The following is a 22,636-nucleotide window of genomic DNA, read 5'->3' as shown; positions in this document are numbered from 1 at the left end:
TTTCCTTTCTCTCATCCCAGAAGGGGCATGCTGCAGGGCGGGATGCCATGGGGGTTGTAAGAAGGGGTTTTCATTTACCCGTTTTTGCTGAGTTTCACACACGGCTGCCTATAATTTCCTTTCACAGTGTGCTACATGCTGAAGCCACTCTCATAACTTCTACCTGGCTTTCCCCTGCCAGCACTGGAGGCTAAATATAAGCTCAGGGAGTTGGCCCTGTGTCCCTGCCCATATCTGGCAGCGCCCGGCGTTCCAGCGCGGTTTCACAGAGCCGATGCTTTTCATGAACTTGGCAGCTGCAGAGAGACACTTCTCCCCGAGTAAGCTGTATCCATTTCTGAAGGAACAGCAAACACATTGCTAGCTTGCAGTGCAAAGGCTATGTTGCAATTTTCTTTTGAGTGCCTAGGTTTCCACTCTGCCTCTGGGAAGGGAAAAAAAGTCACGCCAAAAACTTGTTCAGACAGCGCTGGTTGTTGTCCAATGATTTGTTTGGTAACGCTGTGATGTTTTTGAGGAAAACATAATTTTTAAAGGTTTGGCAGTTTTTAAACAGCATTAAATGTCTAAGGGAAACTTATGATGGATATATTAGCATCTGTGCCAGACCAAACATCTGTAGTTTTTAATGAAGAAGGCAATAGGAAATCAGAATTTGAATTCTGTTTTTCAGCTGACACTATAAATCAGCTATTTTAAACACAACCTAACTGTAGAATTTTTTTTTTTTTTGTTCTTGTGGTCAAAAATGAACATCCCTAATTCGGCAAAGTATTCACAAGATCTAGACATGTCAGCAAACTTGTACTTAAATTACTTGTTTGCACACTGATAGATGTGGATGGCAATTTGAAAAAACTACAGAGACATAAGCTAATTTATACTATGTCCAGACAAATGGTGGGAGCCTGCTAATTTTTCCAGGTTTTAGGCTTCACTTTCAGGTTAGAAGTACCTGTGTTAACCTATAACTGGAGAAGAGCAGCTCCCAGTTGACTTGACAAGACATCCCAGAGAAAAGAGTGGCTGCAGCCAGCCTGGACTCTGCTGCCTCACCCCACAGCCATCAGTGGGGTTCAGGCCAGCCCCAGCCACAGCCTCTCACAGCTGGACCTCCAGGCACCAGAGAGAACCTTCACTCTTTAGTATCTGCTGGGCAAGGGGGTCTCTGGCAATATTTCTCCCAGCTTCAGTTTTTGCCGTTGAGTTAGAAATCAGGGACAACAAGAAAGAAACCTGCCTCACCATTAAAGTCATCACAGTAGTGACAAACTCAGGCTATGCAGACTCATCTTTTGTAAGATGGCTTACAATTATCTGCCTTAATGAAAAGTAAAATAAATTAGAATAAACTACCAAGATTAAAACCAGAGTATGACGTGTTTAAACTGGCATGTCATATTTAACAGGTGGAGCAGGCAAAAGATATTCCTGCTGCCTACACTTACACAGCCTAAGACTGTAATTTGGTAAGTTGTGGTAATTTAGTAACTTTTTTAATTCCCTATTGATGCAAAAGCTGAGGATTCAACATCTACAGAGGCTGGTACTCCTCACTGTAGCTTGTTTGTTCTTGGAAATGGCTGATGAATAAGGGATGTCAAAGAAAACAGGATGAATGGAAGAAGTATTACAAAGCACTTTGATCAGACTATTTTCCAGACATACTGCCTATATTTTTAGACTGGGCTTGTGACTGGACAACCTATTCAGAAAGTAATTCTTGAAAATACGAAAAGGTTGATAATTGCAAAACATTGCTGACCAGCTAATACATCTTGGAGACAGTGATGGTCTCCAGATAAACTTATTGAGGAGAAATGGTGAGAGATAAACGAGCTATAATTCAGCAAGGACAGGGGCAAACTTCTGCATGTTGTTTGGAATAAATGGCTGTGAAAACAGGGTAGAAAATGACATGAAGAATCTGTGAATTACCATGTACCACCAACCAAATGCCAACCATTTCATACTGCTGAGAAAAAAATGAATGACATATGGCGATGTATGAACAGCAGTGCCATATGCAAGATGTGAAAAATCCTCCTCCTACTCTATGTGCTGCTGAAAGCCTCAGTCTGAATCCTGTGCCTGGATTTAGGCACCACACTCCATGGAAGATGTGGAATGGTCAAAAGTAAGAAGATTGCTGGAAGTCTGGTAAACACAGTCTGCGTGAGTCTGAGGAAAGCTGGGATGAAAAGGAAGAAGACCGAGCAAGTGAGAGTGGTACCAAATATGCAAAGACAAAGAAAATAAATTATTTTCCAGATGCAATGGATAAATAAGGAGGACAGCTAAGTCACAAAAGGGGAACTCAGGTTAGACATGATGCAAATGCTGTAGTGGTTGTGCAGTGAAACACAGGAGGAAGTGGTCCAAGGAGGAGACAGAGTGCATGATGAAAACTATTTGTTATGAAAGATGTAATCTCATCCTGTGTCAAATGATGTCTGGAGAGTGTCCCCCCGCCTCCGCAACGCTGATGAAAAGTTAAAAATCCTCAGCTGCTGTAAACCAGGGAAACTTCATTAATGATGTATACCAGTAAAGGGGCTGTGCCTGAAATGTGTCCGGTGTAATCATTTTTTCTATCTCATTTCTGCTTTTAGCCATGAGATTATGAGTAATAGATACAGGGCTATGTCGTTAGCCAGAAATCCTTTGGCTTTCTAAAGGTCAGGTAATCTATGATCTAATCTGACGGTCACTGGAATTAAGTGGAAGCAGTTCAGCAGGCTGTAATGGAGGCTCTGGGTGTCTCCAGCCTTCAGTTGCCTTGCCTTAAAACATCCTTTATAAGCAAAACAACATCTAGGTATGAAATACATCTCAAAACACATGAATCTTGCCTTTGTACTTAAAGAAGAAGAAAAAAAAGGCCAACCTGCCTTTCTAGCTATCTGCCAGCTTAAAACAGTTCCCATTAAAAACTCCAAAATGCTCTCAGAGCCTTCTGTTCACCTGTTGATATTCCCATCCCTGGGGAGATTTTATGCAGCTGGGGAAGCGGGCAAGATTTACACGAACTTGGCTGCTCTACCTTGACTCATTCACAGTGGGACCTGAGCTGCCCTTTTAAGAGTGGAATACTTCAACCAAGCAAGAGCAAAAAAAAATCAGGAAAAAGAAAAAAAAACCTAAAAGAAAAGCAGAATTGACTATACAGCGTGGCACTTAAAGGAGCACTAAAATAGACATATGAAACTTTTCATAGTTATCTGTAAGTCTTTGAGGATTTCAAGTCTCAGCATTGTCACTACTAGTAAATTAAAGATCTGAAAGGTTGTCCCAGTGAGCAGATATTTGATCCCTAAACAAAGCTAATATTTCATATTTTTGAGTCAGTTTTCTCACGTACTTTCACTTCATATGTCTGGACTTTAGACTGCTTTTCTGCTACTCTTGTAACACACCAGAAAATCCCCTCCTATCTAAAGTTACACTTAATATACCCTACTTAGTTTGAGGAATTGAATTTCATAATACATGAATAGGCATAAAAACCCACCAAAAAACCCCAGAGACTCAGGTTAGAAAGATACCCTTCTTTTGACTCTGACTTTCTGGCACTGCATTTCCTCTAGATTACAATGTAGTTTAATTTTCACGGATGTCATCTGGAAATGACAGCCGATGTAATGTAGCTGGATTCTGTTTGTCACTGAATATATTCTGTATGTTGACTGGTAGTGTGATGCACTGAAGCATAGTCCTTAATTAAAGTGAAACAATACCACAGTGCAGCAGCACCACAGTACCAGCACAGCACAGGAACCTGGTGCTGGATATAAAAATAGCTGTGCTCAAAACGTGTCATATCACTACATGATGTGACTAAGTCAGTGGAGACACTCTTACACTTGAAACCTGAAGGATTACTGAACACTGATTTTCAGCTGGGGAAGCTGTGATCAAATCAATGCATGTATTATTCTCCACAAATGAATAATGGCGTGAACAAGGACATATTAAACACCTACAGTGCACAAAGCTTTTCACACTGGTTATGAACCAAAAACAAACAAAGAGGCTGTGAACTCTCCAGAGCTCTCGTTTTGTCTCCTGGGAAGTCCTCCTGCCTCTTTGGGTACAATATGCAGAATTCCCACAAATGCCCTGGTGCCAGCAGGAGAGGGCTCTGACTTTGGTTTGGGAACAAGATGGCCAGACTGCTGTCCTCTCCTTTCCTACCCTCAATGAAAATAAAACAAACTGAAACCACTCCATACTCCACAGTGAGTGAAGGTGGAACAAACCCCAGGGAGATAAGGATATCTCTGCTGGCACAGGAGCCAGGGAGCAGCCAGTGCCCCTTCCCTCCATAACCCTCTGCCGTGGGATGTGCTGGTACTGAGCTTGCAGGTCCATCCCTGACCAGGGCTGCCAAAGTTCTCACCCCAGGGCTGTGAAACTCTCCCTACACTTGCTCAGCCAACACAAGGACTGCTGGAGAAATGCAACCCAGAAACAACTACCACTCTTATCCCACAGGGAGACACCTGCCAAGCCAGGACAGCATCACTCTGGTCTCCAAAGGAGCCAGCACTCCCTAAATGCCCAACATGGGCAGCCCTTTGATTTGCCAGCACAGCTGATGCTGCCAGTGGTGCATGGGGACCACTGCAAAGGTCTCCCTCCAAAACCAGAATCAAACATCCACAGAGAAGGAGCAGCTGGGCTCCCTCACTGCAAAAGGCAAAGCATTTGCCTTGCAGTAGCAGTTCCTTGCTACTGCACAGGCTCCACATCCCACAGCATTGTGCTGTGCCATACTAGAGCCCCAGACATGATTTTAATGTCCAGGCACCATAAAAACTGTTTAGGAAAAGAGGCAGTGTGGATTTGGCATGGGGCAGTGCTGCAGGAATGAGACAACAGGAACCATGCAGTGATGCTTGTCTGCTTGCTGGGAAATGCATCAGGGAGGCACAAACACACAAAAGAGAGAGAGGAGATAGTTACCTAACATGACGAAGGGGATTCCCAGGAAGGTGGAATTGTATTTCCCACCAGTGAGATTGATGATCCCAGCAGCAGTCAGGGTGGCAAGGGTCACTGTCAGCAATCCCAGCAGGCCAAGCCAGGGTTTGCTGCGGACACAATCCTGCATGGAGCAGCAGAGAATGGCCAAGGTGACCACAAGGACCAAGCTTGTGATCAGGTAGCGTTCTGACACCCTGCTCGTCTTCTGGAAATCCTCCTTCAGCGAAGAGGAAGTGAAAGGGTACATTTTGACTTTCCTGTTGGATTTCTGGAAAAGTTCAACAGTGTCACAAAAAATGGACTCCCACTTCTCTGCCACCATGTCATTCAGGGAGTTGATTGCCTGCAAGTAGTAGGTGAGCTGAATGGCTTCTGCAGACTTCACCCGGTCCTTGCTGTGCACAGTAACCCCACCGAGCTGATGCCCATTGTACACTTCCCTGCCATCCTTTAAGTGAGTAATCGGGTAAGTGATTGCAAAATTAGTTCGATTAGAAGAACGAGCAGCCTTTAGTTCCTCCAGTACATGCACTATGTCGTCCACTATGCATGTCTTGTCATTGTTCAGGATACATATATGGGCAAACGTGTAATTGAAACCAGGTCTTTGAACTTGGATCCTGGTCACTGCAGAGTGCAACTACAAGGGAAAGAGAAATCACACACGTTATTCACCAGTTCATCTCGTGCAGCAGCAGCCAGAACCACAGCAGCTCCTCACCGCCGTCCCTTTGCTATTGATCTAAGCAACAACAACAAAAGTTCTGGTGACTGCAGTATTAATAGCACACTCATTGCAAAAAAAAAAAAAAAAAAAGGAAACATGCATCAAATCAGCAGTATTATTCCCCAGTGTCCTTTGCTGGTAACTCTGACATAATGTGATGTGCATACGGGCCACATGCAGCTGCTGTTTGGCCTCTCTAAATAAGTAAACTCAACAGGTCCAGCTAAAGCCCAACCATGTCCAGGGACACTGTTGTGCTCAGAATTGCCCAATTACCCTCTCAAGAGATCAACCTGAAGTACAGAAGGCAGAAGAGCACCGTGACCAGGTGTGCCACCCGTGCAGGATGTGCTGGCAGCCTGGCAGTGCAGGGGACCAGCACAGACCACAGCTGCATGTCCTACCTATAGAGACTATTGGCATAGCAGGGAAAAGAGATCTGGCAAAAACTAATTTGCCCTCTTTTCTCCTCTCTCTTTCCCCCATCAAATCCTCAGCAGTCTGAGAGCAGGAAGCAATGGCAGAGACAGACACTGGTTTTCCCTTGCTCTCTCTGAGAGGTTCTGGTAATTAGTGAGGGTCCCCTAACTTTAGGGTTTGTAGGTTATTTAGGTGTAGCAGGTCTTAGTGTACCTTCCTTTTTGTTTCTCATTCTTCTCAAGTTTGCCATGCCTGAGCTCTGATCCCCAAAATATTCAGTTTTTTGAGCATGAGAAAGGCAGAAAAAATTACCACCTCTTCTTGAAAAATACAGAAAACTCTTGTAACCCTTTCTGAATCCATTTTAGTCAACATAGAAGAAACAAGAAATATAAAATATGGCAAAAGAATAGCCCAAATAGGCTAGAGTTACAGTGTTTAAAAAAAAATATTGAATTTGCTATTGTGTATCATTCTGTCTGATGATAAACACTGTTTAAAAAATAGAAGATAGTGTACAGGAGAGCAATAGAGCTTATACACTCTTCTGAGGGCAAAGGAAAAAATGCCTAATAATCCTGGCTAACCCCCTGTATCATAGTGACTTTTGTGTGGTATTTGAGACTTATTTGCAGCAGCCCACCCAGCCACCCTTCCCCCTCCTAATTTATATGGTACCATCAACCTCATTGTTTTGTGATTCCATTGCACACTCTGTGATGGGTATAAATTTAGTTATGTTGCCTCCATTCCACAGGATAAAGTGACATCATACAGACAAAGATTACAACATTCCTATATTCTCATCTTGTTTCTCTAGCAGCTTGGGGGTGTATTTTTCCACCTTTGAGTAGTTTTAATTTTTTTGACAGAAATAACAGTTCAATACTGACATTAGGAACATAAGTTTGAGAAATGAACTGAACTAACAAATTTTTTCATAGTTCTGTGAGAACATGATACCTGGCCATGGTGAGAAGGAAAATTTTCCATTGTGGTAGGAGAAAAAATGTAATTGTTTGTGCAACAGTTTAGAGTCTTTTGCACAACTTCTTCTAAAGCAAAACAAAATAAAATATTTGCAGAAACATGACAAAGAAATGGGAGAATACTTCCCATCTTTTCAGTTTGGAGTTGCAAAGTTCTGCTGTTTTGGGGTACAAATTCTATTGTATGTGACTACAGTTTGGGGAAAATGCCCTGATTTACCAAATCAAAGACAGATATCTGATTTTAATTTTTTTGCAGTGGGAGCTACTGAATTGTTTTCATTGACAACAGCTATAAAACAAGGCATGACATAAAGGATCACAGCTGAGGGAAACCAGGAGGAATAGAAGGAATTTCCTGCCTTTATTAGATTCACAATACAACTCCTTCAGAGAGGATCTATGGAGTGACACAAAGCAGAAGAAACTAAACTGACATGCAACTTTTATCAAACAGCGTGTGTTACTATTTACCCACCCTGCCTCACTGCAGCATTTGCTTCCTTCCACATCTGAAGCACTTTCTTCTAATATTCAGCTTATAAAATAACCTCATCTATTACTTCATCTTTAGTGATATTACTTCATCTTTAGTGAAAGGCTAGAAACGAAATGTCATACCTAAAATACTCCTTCCCTCTTGCAAATGATCATTCCAGGCAGAGGAGCTTGTTCTGCAGCAGTGGCCTGGTGCTCCTGAGACCGCGCTGGGCTGGAGCAGGTGCTGCCCATCCCACCTCTCAGAAACGGGGCTTTGGGGAGCACAGGGAAGCAGGCAGACAGCTCTGTGTCCTGGCACATCCTGGCAGCTGAGCAGCTCCTGGAGCTGGCTGCAAGCTTGTGCAGTTTAGAGTAGCTATGAGATATATTCTGAGCTTTGCCAATGGCCACAATGTTTGGTCTCAAATTGGCGGCAAACAGCCAAAGAAGAGGAAAGCTTGCCATTCCCTCCATCCCAGCAAAGGGTGCTGAGAACTGCACCAGCATGCCCAGGGATTCAGCACTGGGAATTCTGACCCAGACTTCCCTTCTCAAGACAAACACTTTATCTGCACTTTTTTTCAGACCTGATGCTAGGAAAGCCCTCTGCTGCCTCAGCGCAGGGCAGGGTGTGCTGCAGCATGGTGCAGCCTCTCTCTCCTTTCTGCCTTTGCTTGCCTGTGGCAGCCCGAGAGCCACAGGGTGCTGCCTCCTCCCTGAGGAGAGCTGCAGTCCCATGGCACTCTTCTCTCTGCTGCCATGCTGGGAATTCAGCTGTGCCACAGCCATAACCCTGGGTGAATGGCATCCACAGAAAACAGAAGCTCCAAGAGCTTACAAGGGCACATCCTGTGAGTTCACAGGATTGCACAGTCTGCAGTTTGGCTTACCTATGGTACACCAGGAGGTCCCCCACGAAACTTCAGTCTGATGGTAAGGGTTGTTGTGTGATGGGGACAACATCAGCAATATGCTAATGCATAATGCATATTGCACTACTCAGTGCAGAGGTTTCTAATAGCAAGTAACCATTTAACTTGGAATAAACCTGGCACCTAATCCTGGGACAAATGACTGGCTACCAGATCCTCACTGAGCCAGCTATTCTCCTTACTGATCCTATTAGGAGAAAGGGAAATTTAAAGGAATAACAAAATCTGAATGAATGGTTCTTCTTGAAGGGAGACATGCACTGCTTGCTCATCACTCCCAGCTTTTTCAGCTAGCTAACAGTGCAAGGAACCAAAAAGCAGCTCACTGCTGAGATGCCAGAGCACTGCAGCGTGAGAACTGCACAGCACCACCTAAGCTCCCTCACCACAGTGGCACACAGTCCCTGAAAGTGTTCAGACATGAAATAATAACACTGAAAGTGTTCAGACACGAAATAATAACATCCACTTCTTCCTTCTGCCATTGTTTAAACAGTGATCATTCCTTGGACTTCCCCTCTCCCTTCTGAAAATGGTATTTCTGTGTCCTGCACCACCTTAGAGATTTCTAGAACAGTGTTTTCCCTTAGTCTTTAGTCATTTGCATTTGGTAACATCTTGGTCTTGGTCTTTGCTTACTTTAAGTCCCATGCTCCCTTGGTTATTTATTTTAGACAGAGAAGAATGATGGTTTCAACCCGGAGACAAATCCCTTGCAGCAAATATCTCCAGGTGAGGGCTGTACTGGTCTCACACCTCCCCACCAAGCCATGTCTAAGCCTGTGGCACAGCTGACAGATGAGAGGTGGTGAATTTGCACTTCCCTGCCAGCTGGTTCTGTCCATGGGCCCAGGAGGACGCCAGGAAGCAAAAATCCTTCCACTTATCCTGGGCTATGCCATTTGCACCAGGCCCTGAGAGCCATGGCTGGAAGTTCTTCCAACTGTTTTATTTTTGGTCGTCCTCCTATCTCTGCCACCAGCACAGGAAGACAGGTGCTGGGAGCCAGAGCCCCTCAGTAGGGTCAGTTTGGGGGCCCTGGGATGGCCAAGCCCCACACTGGGCTCTATGAGCCAGCTCTCCTCTGAACTGAGCTTGGCACAACTTTCAGCAGTGCCATCAAAGCTGAGCCTGAAGGCAAAAGGTTGTACTTGGAGATGTATGGTCAGGACAGAAAGGAAAGCTTGTTTTTATTCTTAAGTCCCTGCAAAAGGTGCAGGAAGCTACAAGAAGGGGTGAGAAAAACCTGTACCCCTTTGCTTTGTCGAAAAATCCTTTAATTCAAAAGTGAGAAGGTATTTCCAGAATTTTGTTAATTTAATCAGGTAACAAAGAAGTCTGCAGCCTCCCTGTGAAGGAAACAGATCCCTTCCCAGCAGGGATGGGTTAGAAACTGCTGATTCATCTGCACAATGGTCCAATCCCAGAAATCCTTTAAACTCATATTACATAATTTCCTACCCCGATCAAATCTGTGGGCAAAGGGGATGAGGACCCAACCACCAGTGTCCCAGTTGGATCTCATCTTGCTGGTGGCACAGCTTTGCTCCCAGGGAAACTCCACAGTGACAGCCACAGCAAAATGCAGTGGGACCATTCAGTCTTTAACAAGCTCCCATGCCTAGCTCATGAAAACACATCCTGACTCTCCTGGAAGCTGGGTCAGCCACAGACACCATTTCTAATCATAAGGATGTGTACAGCTACCTCCTGCTTATCATATATACCTCAAAGATATGTTTGGTTTTGCTGCTGAGCAGTGATATGTGGTGTTTATTGAGGACATAACTCATTGTAAGGACTTGACTATACTTTGTGCTTGACATACAGTCAATGAATGGCCAATGAGACAAAACTAGCTAGATATATGAATGTCCTCCTGCACTGCCAGTGATCTGGCAGGCAGACTGTTTAACTCTCAGGAGCACGTATGCAAAGCCGTATTACCTTGGTGTTGCTGCTATTATTTGACTTATTTAGTCTTGCAGTCTCCATCTGATGGTTCAAATCCAATATTAGCTTTGCTTTTCAGTGTTGCCACTCTTAGAATATTTTTGCTGTCATTTTCACCACCAAGTCTGTTGTTTCTGAGTCCTGGAGCCTGAAGTATTGCCTTTTTTTTTTTTTTTTTAATCACAGCTTTCATTAAAAAAAAACAAAAGAAAAAAATTGTCTAAACTCATGATTATGGTGGAAAGACTGGGAAGGCTCTGAACTCATTACCTATTACTGTTTAAAATTTTATTACTGTTTGGATTCAAGACTGAAAAACTAGAAAGCAGGATGAAGACAATAATTTAAAATATACACTTCATTTTTATGAGATGCTGGTTTACTCTTTTAGTAATTTTTACAGGTAACTTGTGCCAAGGAAAATGAAGAGGAGAAAATGCCTTTAATGGATAGCTATAAATTTCTCCACTTCTTCTATGATCTCAGTAATCTCTGGCATTTCATACCTTTGCAGTGTACTTTTTTATTCACATCAAGAGGTGGCCTCAGTCAAAACGTAAAAAGGTTATGAGAGGGAAAAGACTTGCACAGCTTCCAGCTTAATTTACAAAAAATCTCCACTGTGGGTTCTGCAGATAGGGGCAGAATTAAACCTTCAAGAGTGCATTTTCATCAGAAGGTGCAGAGAGGGAGGGCAAGGGAGCCCCTGGCCAGGCTGTGCCCTGCTGTCAGTCCGAGACTGTGGGTCCAGGGCAGGGGTTCAGAGAGGGTGGTGGCAGTGGCCTGCTGGCCATGCCAGCCTAGTAAGGGATGAGGAGCCTGCACACAGCCAGCAGAGGAAGCCAACAGATCCTAATGGCTCGGGATAAGCATTAGAAGTCACAGCTGGAGAGCAAGCAGCAAGGATTGCTCTGAGTAGTTTGGCTCTTTTTCTCAGTCCTGCAATCAGGTTTCCTGAAGAGATGCTAAGATACTAATTATGCACGGGATTTATTTTTGCAACTAATTTTTTCAGCTGTCTAAACCACAAGGATTTATCTTTTCTCCGAACAATTTTCAGAAAAATAAAATCTAAAAATGGTTCAACTACAAGTCATCAACTGAGGGACAACTATTAGTGCTCGGAGCGGCAGATGTGCGTACATTTACATTTCCATCTGTCTTCTTGGTAGCTACAGAAAATCGCTAGAAATGATTTTTCTTTTCTAATCTGAAGTGGAGAAGCTTTTCTAGTCAATACCATCTTAATTCTGACACCTTGTAAATCTGCCTGAATTTGTTCCACCGAGAGAAGCCCACTCTTGTTTTTTGGGCTGACTGCTGCTGGCTGACAGGACACCTGGGCAGCAGAAACCTCTCTGCGCAGCCTGGTGTGTGGCAACAAGATCAATTTTTCATGATGGGGAAAAAAGAACAAAACTTCTCTCTTCTGTCTGATCTTGCATCAGTTCCACCACGGGTGGCTTTCTCCATGCGCTTCAGATGTCTCCATGAACACCCTTCCATCTTTGTACTGCTTCTCAGGGGGCTCTTGCCAAGCAGAAGCCTGAGGAACAGCCCCTTCTGCGCTGCAGGGAAACCTTAATAGCTGCAGGTTCACAGCCCACGGTCTCACTTAACAACTCGGCTCCTCCTTCTGTCTTTCAATAAGAAAGAGGGGGTTCTCTGGCTGCAAACCCCAATTTAAAGGCAGGGCCTTGTCCCAGCTTTTAGGAAGTACAAGTGTGGTCAGTGGGGAGCCCTGGCAGCTCTCCCTCAGCCCTGTGGCACTGCCTGGGGGTGGCCTGGTCTCGGTGGCTGTGATGCACAGATGTCCCTGGCCTCCTTGTGGGCTCTCCCTGAGGGGTGATCCCCCAGCACACATAACACATCCAGCCAGCTATTGAAAACACCTGTCCTCCATGTGTTCTGCTTGATAGAGGGGAAGCAAAGTCTGACCTTCCAAGGCAGGAAAGGCAAGGCAACACGGGATGCTGGGCATTCTGAGCACGGGCTGCTTGGCTGGCAGGGAGCATCACACCATGGAGTGACGCAGGAGGGAGAGCAGAGGGGCCCTGTCCTGGCTGGTGCTACTGGAGCAGGGCCAGGGGTGGTGGGCACCAGGGGGATGTGATCATCCTCCCAGGCACAGGCAACTTTAGGACTTCTGCTCCAGGCGCTGCCCAGCGCCTGCGGGAGAGACCAAACCCTCTTGCCTGCAGGAATCACTCGGAGGAGCAGCTGCTGCTGACACTGGAGCTCAGGGGGGTTTCTGCACACACTTCCACACTGTCCTTGCAACGTGCTATTTACCTTCCCTCTTCCTTGGCTGTGCCTGGATCTTACCTGCGTATCTTAATTCTCATCTGTTTTCGCATAAGATACATTTTAGCCCTGCAGCATTGTGCTGCTATGACAACAGGCTTGCACTTCTGCTGCTTTCACACCCTTGTTTTTCTTGTATTAGGACTCTTCCCCTCATCTTACAGCCTTGCTCTAAAGACATGACTTCATCCTTTATTTTGTTTTCAGCAGAATGCACTGTGTGTTCTATTGCCTGTTTCTCAAGAAGTGTTTTTAGTGCCCGAGCTACCCTGAGAAGGTGGAGACCTACTACATCCATTGCTAGATCCACAGCTGACTGCCTGTGTCCAGGCATTCAGGAGTAGCCAAAAGTTTCTAAAAAATGGATACCTTGTGTTATTCAGGATTGGAACAGACCCAGCTTTCAATCACAACCCCCTTCCCCCGACTTTGGAAGTAATGGTTAAAGTGTGCCGTGTTTGTACAGCAAAGCAGTTGGGAATACCACAGACAAGGGAACGTGGTTATTTCTAAACAGGGTTGTTTCCTCCACGAATTTCCTCACACGTACAAAGTAAGTGAGGAAATCCGTGAGGACCACAGACAGACCGTGCCAACACACACATTAACAGGAACAGAATAATTAGGGAGCAGAGAGAGGAAATAAAACCCCAACAAGTATGAGGTCTGCGAGATTTTGGAGCTAAACTGTTTTGTTCTGCAGCAATCAGAAGTTCTGAAGTTCTTAAATAAATGTGTCCTTAAACAGAAATAACTGAGTTTACTTTATTTGTGTGTACAAATACATATTTAGTCAGTTACCTAGATCAAATAATGCCTGGTTTAGGAGAGAAGCAATCTATAAGCACTACAAATCTGTAGTTAGTAAAGGTTTCTTTAAGAAAAAAACCCCTTGTCATCTACAGATTTTTATAGAAGGAAACTGCAAATACAATCCCCTTCAGTAAGGCGTGTTACATTTCAATCCCTTTTCATCTTTATGTCTTGATATCTTAAGCGGAGTTTTTGCCAAAAAAATATTAGTACTGTGTTATTGTTATAAACACAGTAATGGAAATGGAAAGAGAATATTTTTCTGCAAAAAAGGGTAAATCTTTAATTCAAAAAAGTCTTTAGTACGGTGCAGTTAACTCACTGTAAGTATACAGGAATAAACAGAATCAGAAGGATCGGTGTGTCAAATTCTAAGTTTGAATGTATTTTCTGAGGTTCAAAAATCTGTCAAGGTCTGTATTCCCACGAGTTTGTATAACTTTAACCTAACAAGTCTCTCGCTGCAAGTGAAAATATCACCATGAAATGATAGGGGGGCTGTTGTAACACTATTTTTAGGTGGGATTCTAGGTTTTTTAGAGAATTTCTACAGACCTTATATAATCATCTGAACCTCTGCATGATGGTCCACATCAAGTATCCCAATTATTTTTGCTTTTCTAAGCGCTCATTGGAAATGCAGGGGTAAAAGCACACTTTCTTCAGTTAGGGGTTTTTATCTCCTACCTCTCTCTCTCAAAAGACAAATCTTGAGGAAGAAACGTCCTGCACAACAACAGCACAGGATGCCAGTTACCTATGCTCAGCTATAGAGCAGGTACTGCAGCAAGTAAAATTTCATTATTGTCCTCCCACAATATCTCAGTCTCAGGATGCATCTCTTCCATATCTGAGATTCTACCAAGGCTTTTTATTGGAACACCTATTCAAGACCCGAGACAGGATATGTTTAGATTTCTCCCTTCTGCAAATGACTATGGCAGCTGGAAATGCAATGTTGGGATGGCAGGCCTAGAATGGTGTAAGCACTTACAGGGAGCTATGAGAACGATGGATAGAGATTTACACAAAAATAAGAAATAAAAGAGTACTTGGCATCATGTCAAAAGCAAAACTATTCTGTAAGGGAGCCACACACCTCTCTGCTAAGGAGGAGAGCCCCTGTGTGGAGCAGCTTGTGCGTCCATCAGGACCTGGGGCTGTGCTGGGAGCAGCCAGTGTGGCGCTGGCAGATGTGCACTGACAGTGGGAGCCCTCCAGCAGCTCCTGCTCTGGGAGCTCTGCCTGAGACCTGGGCTGAGACAGTCCTGGGGCTGAGCCTGCCCAGAACCCCCTCCCAGCCAGCAGCAAGGGATCGTGCAGCACTGGCCATGGTGACTTGTCAGCCTGGTCATGTGCCCACCAGGAGCCGCACTGAGCTAACCAGAGTGTGTTAGAGATGTCACCATAACAGTAATTTCATTTAATAATGAACTGACTTGGATGTTAGACTGATGAACTTTTGACAGGACCATCTACGTTTCAGTTTCCACCGCTCAGAGCCCAAAATTTTGTATCCCTTTACTCAGGAACAGTAACAGAAGATGACTTCTTCCTCTGCCTAGATCAGGGAAAATCCCCTTTCCTTGGCACATGACTGGGGAAGCTGTAGCTGCTCAAGGCTCATTCTTCTCCCTCTCTGGCAGATGAAGTGGGATATGGCAGGTAAGGAAACCAACAAGATGTGCTGCAAGAGCATCCAGCATCTGCCTGGGGCAACCATCCTCCTGTGTCTCCCATCCTCCTGCTTGTGGGTGGAGATGCAGCAACAGCCATGTGGGAGGAGCCAGCATCCAACCTGACATTTATCCCAAAGCAAAACCTCTCCCTTGGGGAGGTCATCCTCCAGAAAAGGAAAGATATGCAAAAGCTGCCGTATTGGTTCTCTGCCCTGCCTGTGCTTCCATGGCAGCTTCAGAAACGTGAGTGGGATTTACTCTGTGGTTTCACCCAGGACACTTATTTACAAGCACAGTCCTCTGAGCTGGTTGGCTCTGGACTGCGGCTGGGCCTGCCTTTGCTCCCTTCTCCCTTTCACAGAACCAAAGGTGTATAGGAAAGCCTTGATGGCCACCTTTTCCTTTCTCCTTCCCTTGGTGGGCCCTGTTAACTCCAGATGATGTAGGCCTGGATCACCACAGACAGAACAATTTTGGGAGCTAGGAGCCCTCCCTCCTGTTTGCTGTTCTGCAGCCCATGGGATGGGCCATCCCCAAGGCTGGACAGGCAGCTGCCTGAGCCTGCCTCTGCCCACAAACAGAAGCATCATCAGGAACTTAATCCATTCTACACAAAACATACTGGAATTAACTAGATAAGTAGAGAGTTGGAAATAATGCATCAGACATGTCTGACAATGTCTAAACAATCAAACGGCAATGGTGTTCATTATCTCACTAAAAGAAAAATAATATTTTTCGTGAATTTTGTCTATTAAAAATGGGGCTGTGTTAAATACTGACAGAACTTTCTAAGTTATACCTCTCTTGCTGACATGATAAATCTCATGCAGAAGTTTGCCTGCAGAAAGATTCTGAGTACCATTTATGTGTGTCACTCTGCTATTGATAAAACTACAGATCTCCACAGAAAGCAGTACAGAGAAAAAATCCATTATCATTATTGTCCTATGACTGAGTAAATGTGCATATACTGGATGCAAATGCAATTCACAGTGCAAGAAAATGAAGGAATGAAAATAATTTCTCTGGAGTTTTCTCATTCACCAGTAACATTGCTGTTACTGTAGTTAGTGAGTTGACACTCATTAAATGTTTGCTCATTACTGTTGGGTAATATGTCAAAAAGATAACAGAAAATACTCTGTGGCTCTGTACCACAGTTCTGTATGTGCCTACAGTGGAAATTAAATATAAATAAATTCACTGTAACAGTTATTTCATTGTTTAGTAAAGAGAGAGGTCTCCCTGAAATCTCTTACAATAGGTGTTTGCATCTGTTTTTTCATTTTAGAAGAGACACTCCTTGAAGCGATAAAGAAGAATTAACATTGGCTTTTATATGGGCTGACAGTTTGACATTCAGGGAAAAAAAAACCAAACCAATGCTGAAATCTTTTGGGCTTCCACAAGGCAACAGCAAAAATGTGCAGGATTGAGCTAGCCACACCTCTGCTTATATTAAAATGTTCCTTTCCTTTCTCTTGAGTGAACTTGACCCTCTTAACACTCAAGTTTTTGCATCTATCATCCCTGTTTTTCTTTCCAGGATTGCTCAAAACTACTGGGGCATAAACTAGGCCACCAGCTTGAAGAAAGGCAGGTTTCTGACATGTTATGATCTATAGCACAGTGAGATGTCCTGTCAGACTGTGACTTGCACACTCCGTGCTGCTCAAGTGGGAGGATGCTGCCCGCTCTAACTTGAACCGGCAGCACAGGCTGCACCATGCCTGCAGTCTACAGCTGGGCTGGATTTTCTCTTCATCTAAGGAACCGGTGCTGGTGGGCTGGGAGTGGAGGGGAAAAAAACACTACCCACTAAAAATAAGCTGCTGAGTTATGTCATTTGCCTTGATGAGCAGAGAGAAGAAGGTTTTGTAGTACCCCTCTCCATGCAGAAGTGCAGTCCAGACACAGCAGCAGCCCCTTAAACCATTCTCGGCAGCCTGATAGACTGGTACCTAACTGTTTTTGAAGTTTGAGTTTATGAAAGCCCGAGATGCCCTAACTCGGGAGCACAACTGCCATGCGAGTGGAGAGACAACAAAAAATTATTTAAGCCAGCCAGACTGCCCTTCTCGCTCACCCAAAGCAAATAAAAGCAAAACAGGGAAAAAAGAAAAAGATGGGGGGTGGGGGTGAAAAAAAAAAAAAAAACCAAAAAAAAAAGGGAGGGAGAGCGCGGATCCCGCGGCGCGGGCGGGGAGCGCGGTGCCGGCTCCCGCGGCGGGCTGGCGTCCCAACTGTTGCAGGGAGGTGACCGGGGAGCTGCGGTGGCAGCGCCCGAGCCGGGCGGGCACAGCACGGCATGCGCGGCTCGGTCCGTGCCGGCGGCAGGTGCGGGGAGCGGGGCGGGATGCGGAGCGCCGGGCCGGGCCGGGGAGCGATGCTCGGGGCCGGGGGACCCGCCGGGGTTACCTTGAGGATGAGATCGGTGTGGTGCTGGTCCAGCATGTTGGCCTTGCGGAAGGAGGTGATGATCACCCGGCCGTACCTCCCAGGCGTCTGCAGGTCGGAGTAGAGCCGGTGCTTGGAGCGGTTCACCGGGAAGAGGCTGTCCACCAGGTTCCTCTCGATCTTGGCCAGGCTGTGCGTGGGGGCCAGGAGGTGCTCCACACTCTCCTCCACCTGGTAGCGGCTGAAGCTGGCGCCCAGCAGGATGGAGATGAGCACGGGTGCCGAGGCGAAGAACACCGGGTGGCTGGCGACGAAGTGGCCGAGCCGGGAGAAGGACGTCCCCAGCCCCCTGTGCAAGACCTGCCGCAACATCCTAGTGCGGAGGGCGCGCAGGAGAGCGAGCGCCGCGCCGGGGCCCCCGCAGCTCCCCCACGGCCCCCTCAAGACCATGGGGCAGCCCCGCCGGGCGCCGCCTCCCCGCCGGCCGCGGCTGCGGGGGGCCGGGGGCGGCCGCCGCGCGTGTGCGTGTGTGTGCGGTGTGTGTGCGCGCCCGCCCGCCCCTGTGCGTGCGCGGGGCGCCTCGGGCGCTCGTCCTCCCGCAACGCCGCCGTGCCCGAGAGGAGTTTCCCAGCCCCTCGGTGCCCGACTTCCCAACCCGCCGCCCCCCGCCGCGGAGCGGCGGCGCGGACGGCCGGGGGGTGTGTGTGGGGGGGCAGCCCCGCCGCCGCCCCGCCGCGGGAAGGGGAAGGGGCAAGCGCCGCTCCCCGCCCCCGCCGCGGAGTTTGCGCGGGAGCGGGGCTGCCCGCAGACTGCTGACTAATCCCCCGGCCGCGGCAGGCGAGGCGAGGCGGGGCGGGCGCGCTGAGCCCTCCGCGGCGCCCCCGCCGCCGCCGCCCTCCACCCAGGGGCGCGGGGCCACGCCGGGCGGCGCCGAGCTCGGGGCGGCGGGCGCAGCGCCGCGCCTCCCGCCGGGGCCCCCGCCCGCCCGCCGGCCGCGCTCGGGACGCCGCGGCCCGCCCCGCCCCGCCCGGCCCCGCCCGCCGCCGCCGGCACCGCCGCCCCCGGGACGACGGGGCAGCAGCGCGGGCTGCCCGCGGCCCCGACGGGCGGGTGGGTGGCGGGCCGCGGAACGGCCGCCCCCGGTGGAGGGGGAGTCGCGTGTGTTTCGTGGGGGGCTTTGTTGCGGGGACACGCCGCCAGAAACGCCCGGGCGCTTCCCCCGGCCACGGGGGCCGGCCGCGTCCCGGGGTGCCCGACGGCGCGCCCCGTTTGGTCCCGCCGCACGGCCACCGCGGCGGCGCCGGCAGCGCGGCACAGCCCGCCGGCCCCGCGCCGCCCGAGTGGGCATGTGCGAGCGCCGCACATGCCCATTAGGGAAAGCGGGTGCCGGCGGCGGGTCTGTCCCTGCCCGTCTCACGGTCCCCGGCCACCCGGCATCGTCTCCGGAGCTGCCCCGGCCGTGCCCCGCGCCGGGAGCCCCGCACCTGAGCCCCGCACCTGCCGCTCCATGCCGTGCCCGGGCAGCGCTCCCCTGCCGCTCCCCGCAGCGCGAACCGCAACCCCGGCGGCGGGTGGGTGAGCGCGCTGCCCACCTGTGTGTAGGGACAGACCGGATGCGATTCGGGGGCACGGCCTCGATTTTAAACACAAATTGTATCTAAATAACAGAAACGAGCACAAATGCTCTAGCTGTTGGCGTATTTGGGCACGCTGATTCCTAGCTGATTCCTGTTATCTGGCCCAGGCTGCTGCTTCCCAATCCAAAGGTGTTGGTAATGGGAGTCCAGTTACTCCCCAGGCCGGTGGTTGTACAAATCTGAGGCAAGGAAGTTTCTGTTTGATAGCTGTTACATGTATTGCTGCATAAAACGGCAGTGCCTCCCTGTTTTGGTTGTTGATAGGCTGACAACCTAGGGTCATCCTCCCTTTTACATTTCAGTAGTGTCTGACCTAAGCTAATGTTTTGTCATGTACGCTTCATGTACAAAACCTTGACATCATTCCTGTCTCCTCACAGCTAGGTCACACAGCTTGAATGCTAAACTCTTTCCATGTTTCACTTGTAATGTGGCGAGCAAGCGAGTGGCTTGATTGAGCACGGCCAAGGTCAGAACCAACATCTCCTGGTTCTTCTGGGTTTCATGCCCAAGGCCAGGAATCCCTCCAGGAGTGATCTGCCTGTGAGGTCAGTGCAGCTGCACCCACAGTGCCCTGTGCAGGGATGCTGGGGTTTGTAACACGATCCTGCCCCTGCTGGCTCCACTCCCACAGAGGTGGGTCCCCACTGCTTGTATCAGTCCTACGTAAGTTTAAGAAAGAAAATCTAATTTGAATATATTTTAAAGAATATTTCAAAGGTGGACGTAGAAGCACAGACATGGGAGAGGACTGGACCCGAGTTTAGGTGACCATTCACTGTTAGGTCAGGCTCAGAGCCCCGGTCTCTTGTGTCCCAGTCCAGCACTTTCCCGTCGCTGCCATGACTGCACACAGATCTGAACACAGGCTTACTCACCTCTGTGTGTCAGGGGAGCGTCAGGATGTTCCTGGTGCTCTACATCATTAGCAACAAGTAAAGAACTTTTGTCATTGCTGCAGGCAGTATCATCTGTGCTGGTTTTTTTGGGTCTCCATTAAAGATATTTTATCATTATTAAAAAGGAAGGGAGATTATTAATTGTTTCAGTAACCATTCAGTGGCCAATGCACAGTTCTCCAGGGTATCTCAGGAAAACTAGTTTGATGATCTGACATCTAACCCAGTTCTCAGCACATTAACTTTGGGTAAGCTATAGGTGACCCCAGGAAGACTCAAAGAATCACATGAACCCAACCATTAACAATATATATATATATATGCATTTTTGCAGGGGCATAGAGGAAAAAACTGATGCATCAGCAATTCTGCTGGAGGTTCCCCTGTCTTCCCAGAGCAGTGTCAGTTTTACTGCCTGTTGTAACCAGCATCAGGCTGCAATGTTAGCTACAGTGGAAATGATGTCTTTCCAAAGAGAGTCACAGGATTTCACTCCACAAAATTCTTCCTCCCTTTGGCCCAAAGAATTGCCCTGCCTTTGGCTGTGGGGTTGTCTGTGGGGAGGAACATACAGGGGAATGTTGACATGTGCTACTGGAGCTCAGCTGTGTTCTGGAGCTGCACTGAGTACATTACAATGCTGCAGGCACCCTGTGCATGTTCCCAAGCCAGCAGGGAAACCTGCATACTCCTGACTTTGCAGGTGGTGAAATCACCTTGCTACTGAGCATCGTTGCTCTGGCACTCCAGAAATTGCCATCCAAATGTGTTCTGTGGGATTGTGGTTGTCAGGAGGGGAACAGCTGGACACCTCCCACAGCACTCTGTGGAGACCAAAGCCCGGTGAGCTCTTGCCTGTGTTGTAGGGGAGAGCTGGCAGCACATGCTGCACAGTGAGCACTGAGCTTCCCCTGCTCTGCATCTCCTCTGGAGCAAAGGGAAAGGTAGGATTTCTGTCACGTATGTGTGCCACTCTGCCACGGCTCTGAATGGCGCTTTACAAAATAGATAATGATGTCTCATTGCTCCAGAGAGTTCCCAAACTAAATTAAGAGAGAATGATGGGAAGAGATGGCCATACAATGAGGTGCAGATGCTGGGAATAGGGATAATGAGGGGGGAACAATATGATTATGTCCTTTCAAAGCAAACGCCTCAGGGTAGCTACTTTTGGGGACAGAGTATAAAAGGGAGATGGGGAAGATGTGACTCAAAGGCAGCATCTGCACAGGGTTCCAGTCTGCTCTCAAGAGCAGATTTGTCTGCTGGGGAGCATTTGTTGACTCTCAGATCCCTGCAAAAAGACTGCCTTGACGCACGCTCAGAGGCTCTCAAGGACAAACAGGTAATGTAAATTAGCATGAGGCCATGGTGTCATGGTCAACAGCAGCCCAGGCCAGAGGGCTTGAGAATGACTTAAACATCCAGAAATGAGCATATCTTTATGCATCTGCTCAAATCTTGTTATGATGGGAAGTTTTAGAGAGGAAGAAGTTGACAAGGTTTTATTTAAAATAACTTCTTTCTCTTAACTCCCCAAAAGTGGTCCAATGAAAGAAAAAACTGAGAGAAGTGATGGAGGAGGGCATTCCTGATGAGTAACTTCAGATGAGTGAAGAGGGCCTAGGGGAAAGGAAAGGTGTCAGGAGCAGTTGGGATGGCTGTGGGAGGTATGCAGAGAATCAGGGTTTTGCATTGTTTAGTTAGGCATGAGGAACCACAGAAGATATTTTAGGAGCATGTGCAGGGGATTTAGTGCTGCCAGTGGGGAATGTTTTTTGCAACAGGGCACTGAGCAAAGTGTAATGCAGGTTCCAGCTGGAGCTTGGAGACAATGAGGTTAACCACAGTGAGGAGATGGGTAACAAAGGCTTTTTTTTTAAAGGGAACTAAGAAGAAAAATTTCAAGGAGAGTTTAATAATTATGGTTAGACTCTTAAGAGCTGCAAAACTATTTTTATTGACATTGGTTATGTCGTGCTCATTTATACTGGCTGAAAGTCTTGCTGGTGACGTGGAAAGACCCTGTGCTTTGTGCCAAGGGATCAAGAAAACATGTAGCCAGTCCAGGATGACTGGGGAGAGGAGAAGTGGCTCTCATTGCATCACCCGACCAAACTCTGCTCTATATTTCTTGGCCTCAGGTCTGGGACCTGGGCCAATGCCAATTAAATTGGTGAGGGCACAGACAAGGTTAATGATAAAGTTAATCTCCCATTGCTGATTGGTGAGGGATCCTCTCAACTTGCAACTTTTGTCCATTTGCAGTTAGCAGAAGAATGAAGCAGAAGGAGTCATCTTCCTTATTTCCAGCTGGGTTCCATCACAGTAGGAATATTATACAAAAGTATCACTCTTTTTGCTCTCATGTGCTGCATTTCTCCCAGAAGGATGACAATTTTCTTTTACTAAAAAGG

The 22,636-nt window shown here is 47.4% G+C and overlaps 1 protein-coding gene across 2 annotated transcripts in view; it reads right to left on the bottom strand.

The window, feature by feature from the left end:
* Positions 1–18,070, bottom strand: part of PTCHD1 (patched domain containing 1) — a 38,674-nt gene extending 20,604 nt beyond the window's left edge. Inside the window, exons 1-2 of one of the 2 annotated variants that reach the window (XM_058825293.1) lie at positions 17,705–18,070; positions 4,966–5,626 (exon numbers count right to left, since the gene is read on the bottom strand). In XM_058825293.1, the coding sequence (XP_058681276.1) occupies positions 4,966–5,626; positions 17,705–18,055 (1,012 nt within the window). In that variant the 5' untranslated portion in view covers positions 18,056–18,070. The remainder of the gene's footprint in view (positions 1–4,965; positions 5,627–17,704) is intronic. The other variant, XM_058825294.1, reaches the window with a different exon arrangement.
* Between the last annotated feature and the right edge of the window lie 4,566 nt (positions 18,071–22,636).

This window comes from Ammospiza caudacuta, chromosome 2 (genome assembly GCF_027887145.1).
Source record: "Ammospiza caudacuta isolate bAmmCau1 chromosome 2, bAmmCau1.pri, whole genome shotgun sequence".
In the NCBI taxonomy this organism is placed as follows: domain Eukaryota; kingdom Metazoa; phylum Chordata; class Aves; order Passeriformes; family Passerellidae; genus Ammospiza; species Ammospiza caudacuta.
This window is presented reverse-complemented; position numbering and strand designations above follow the sequence as displayed.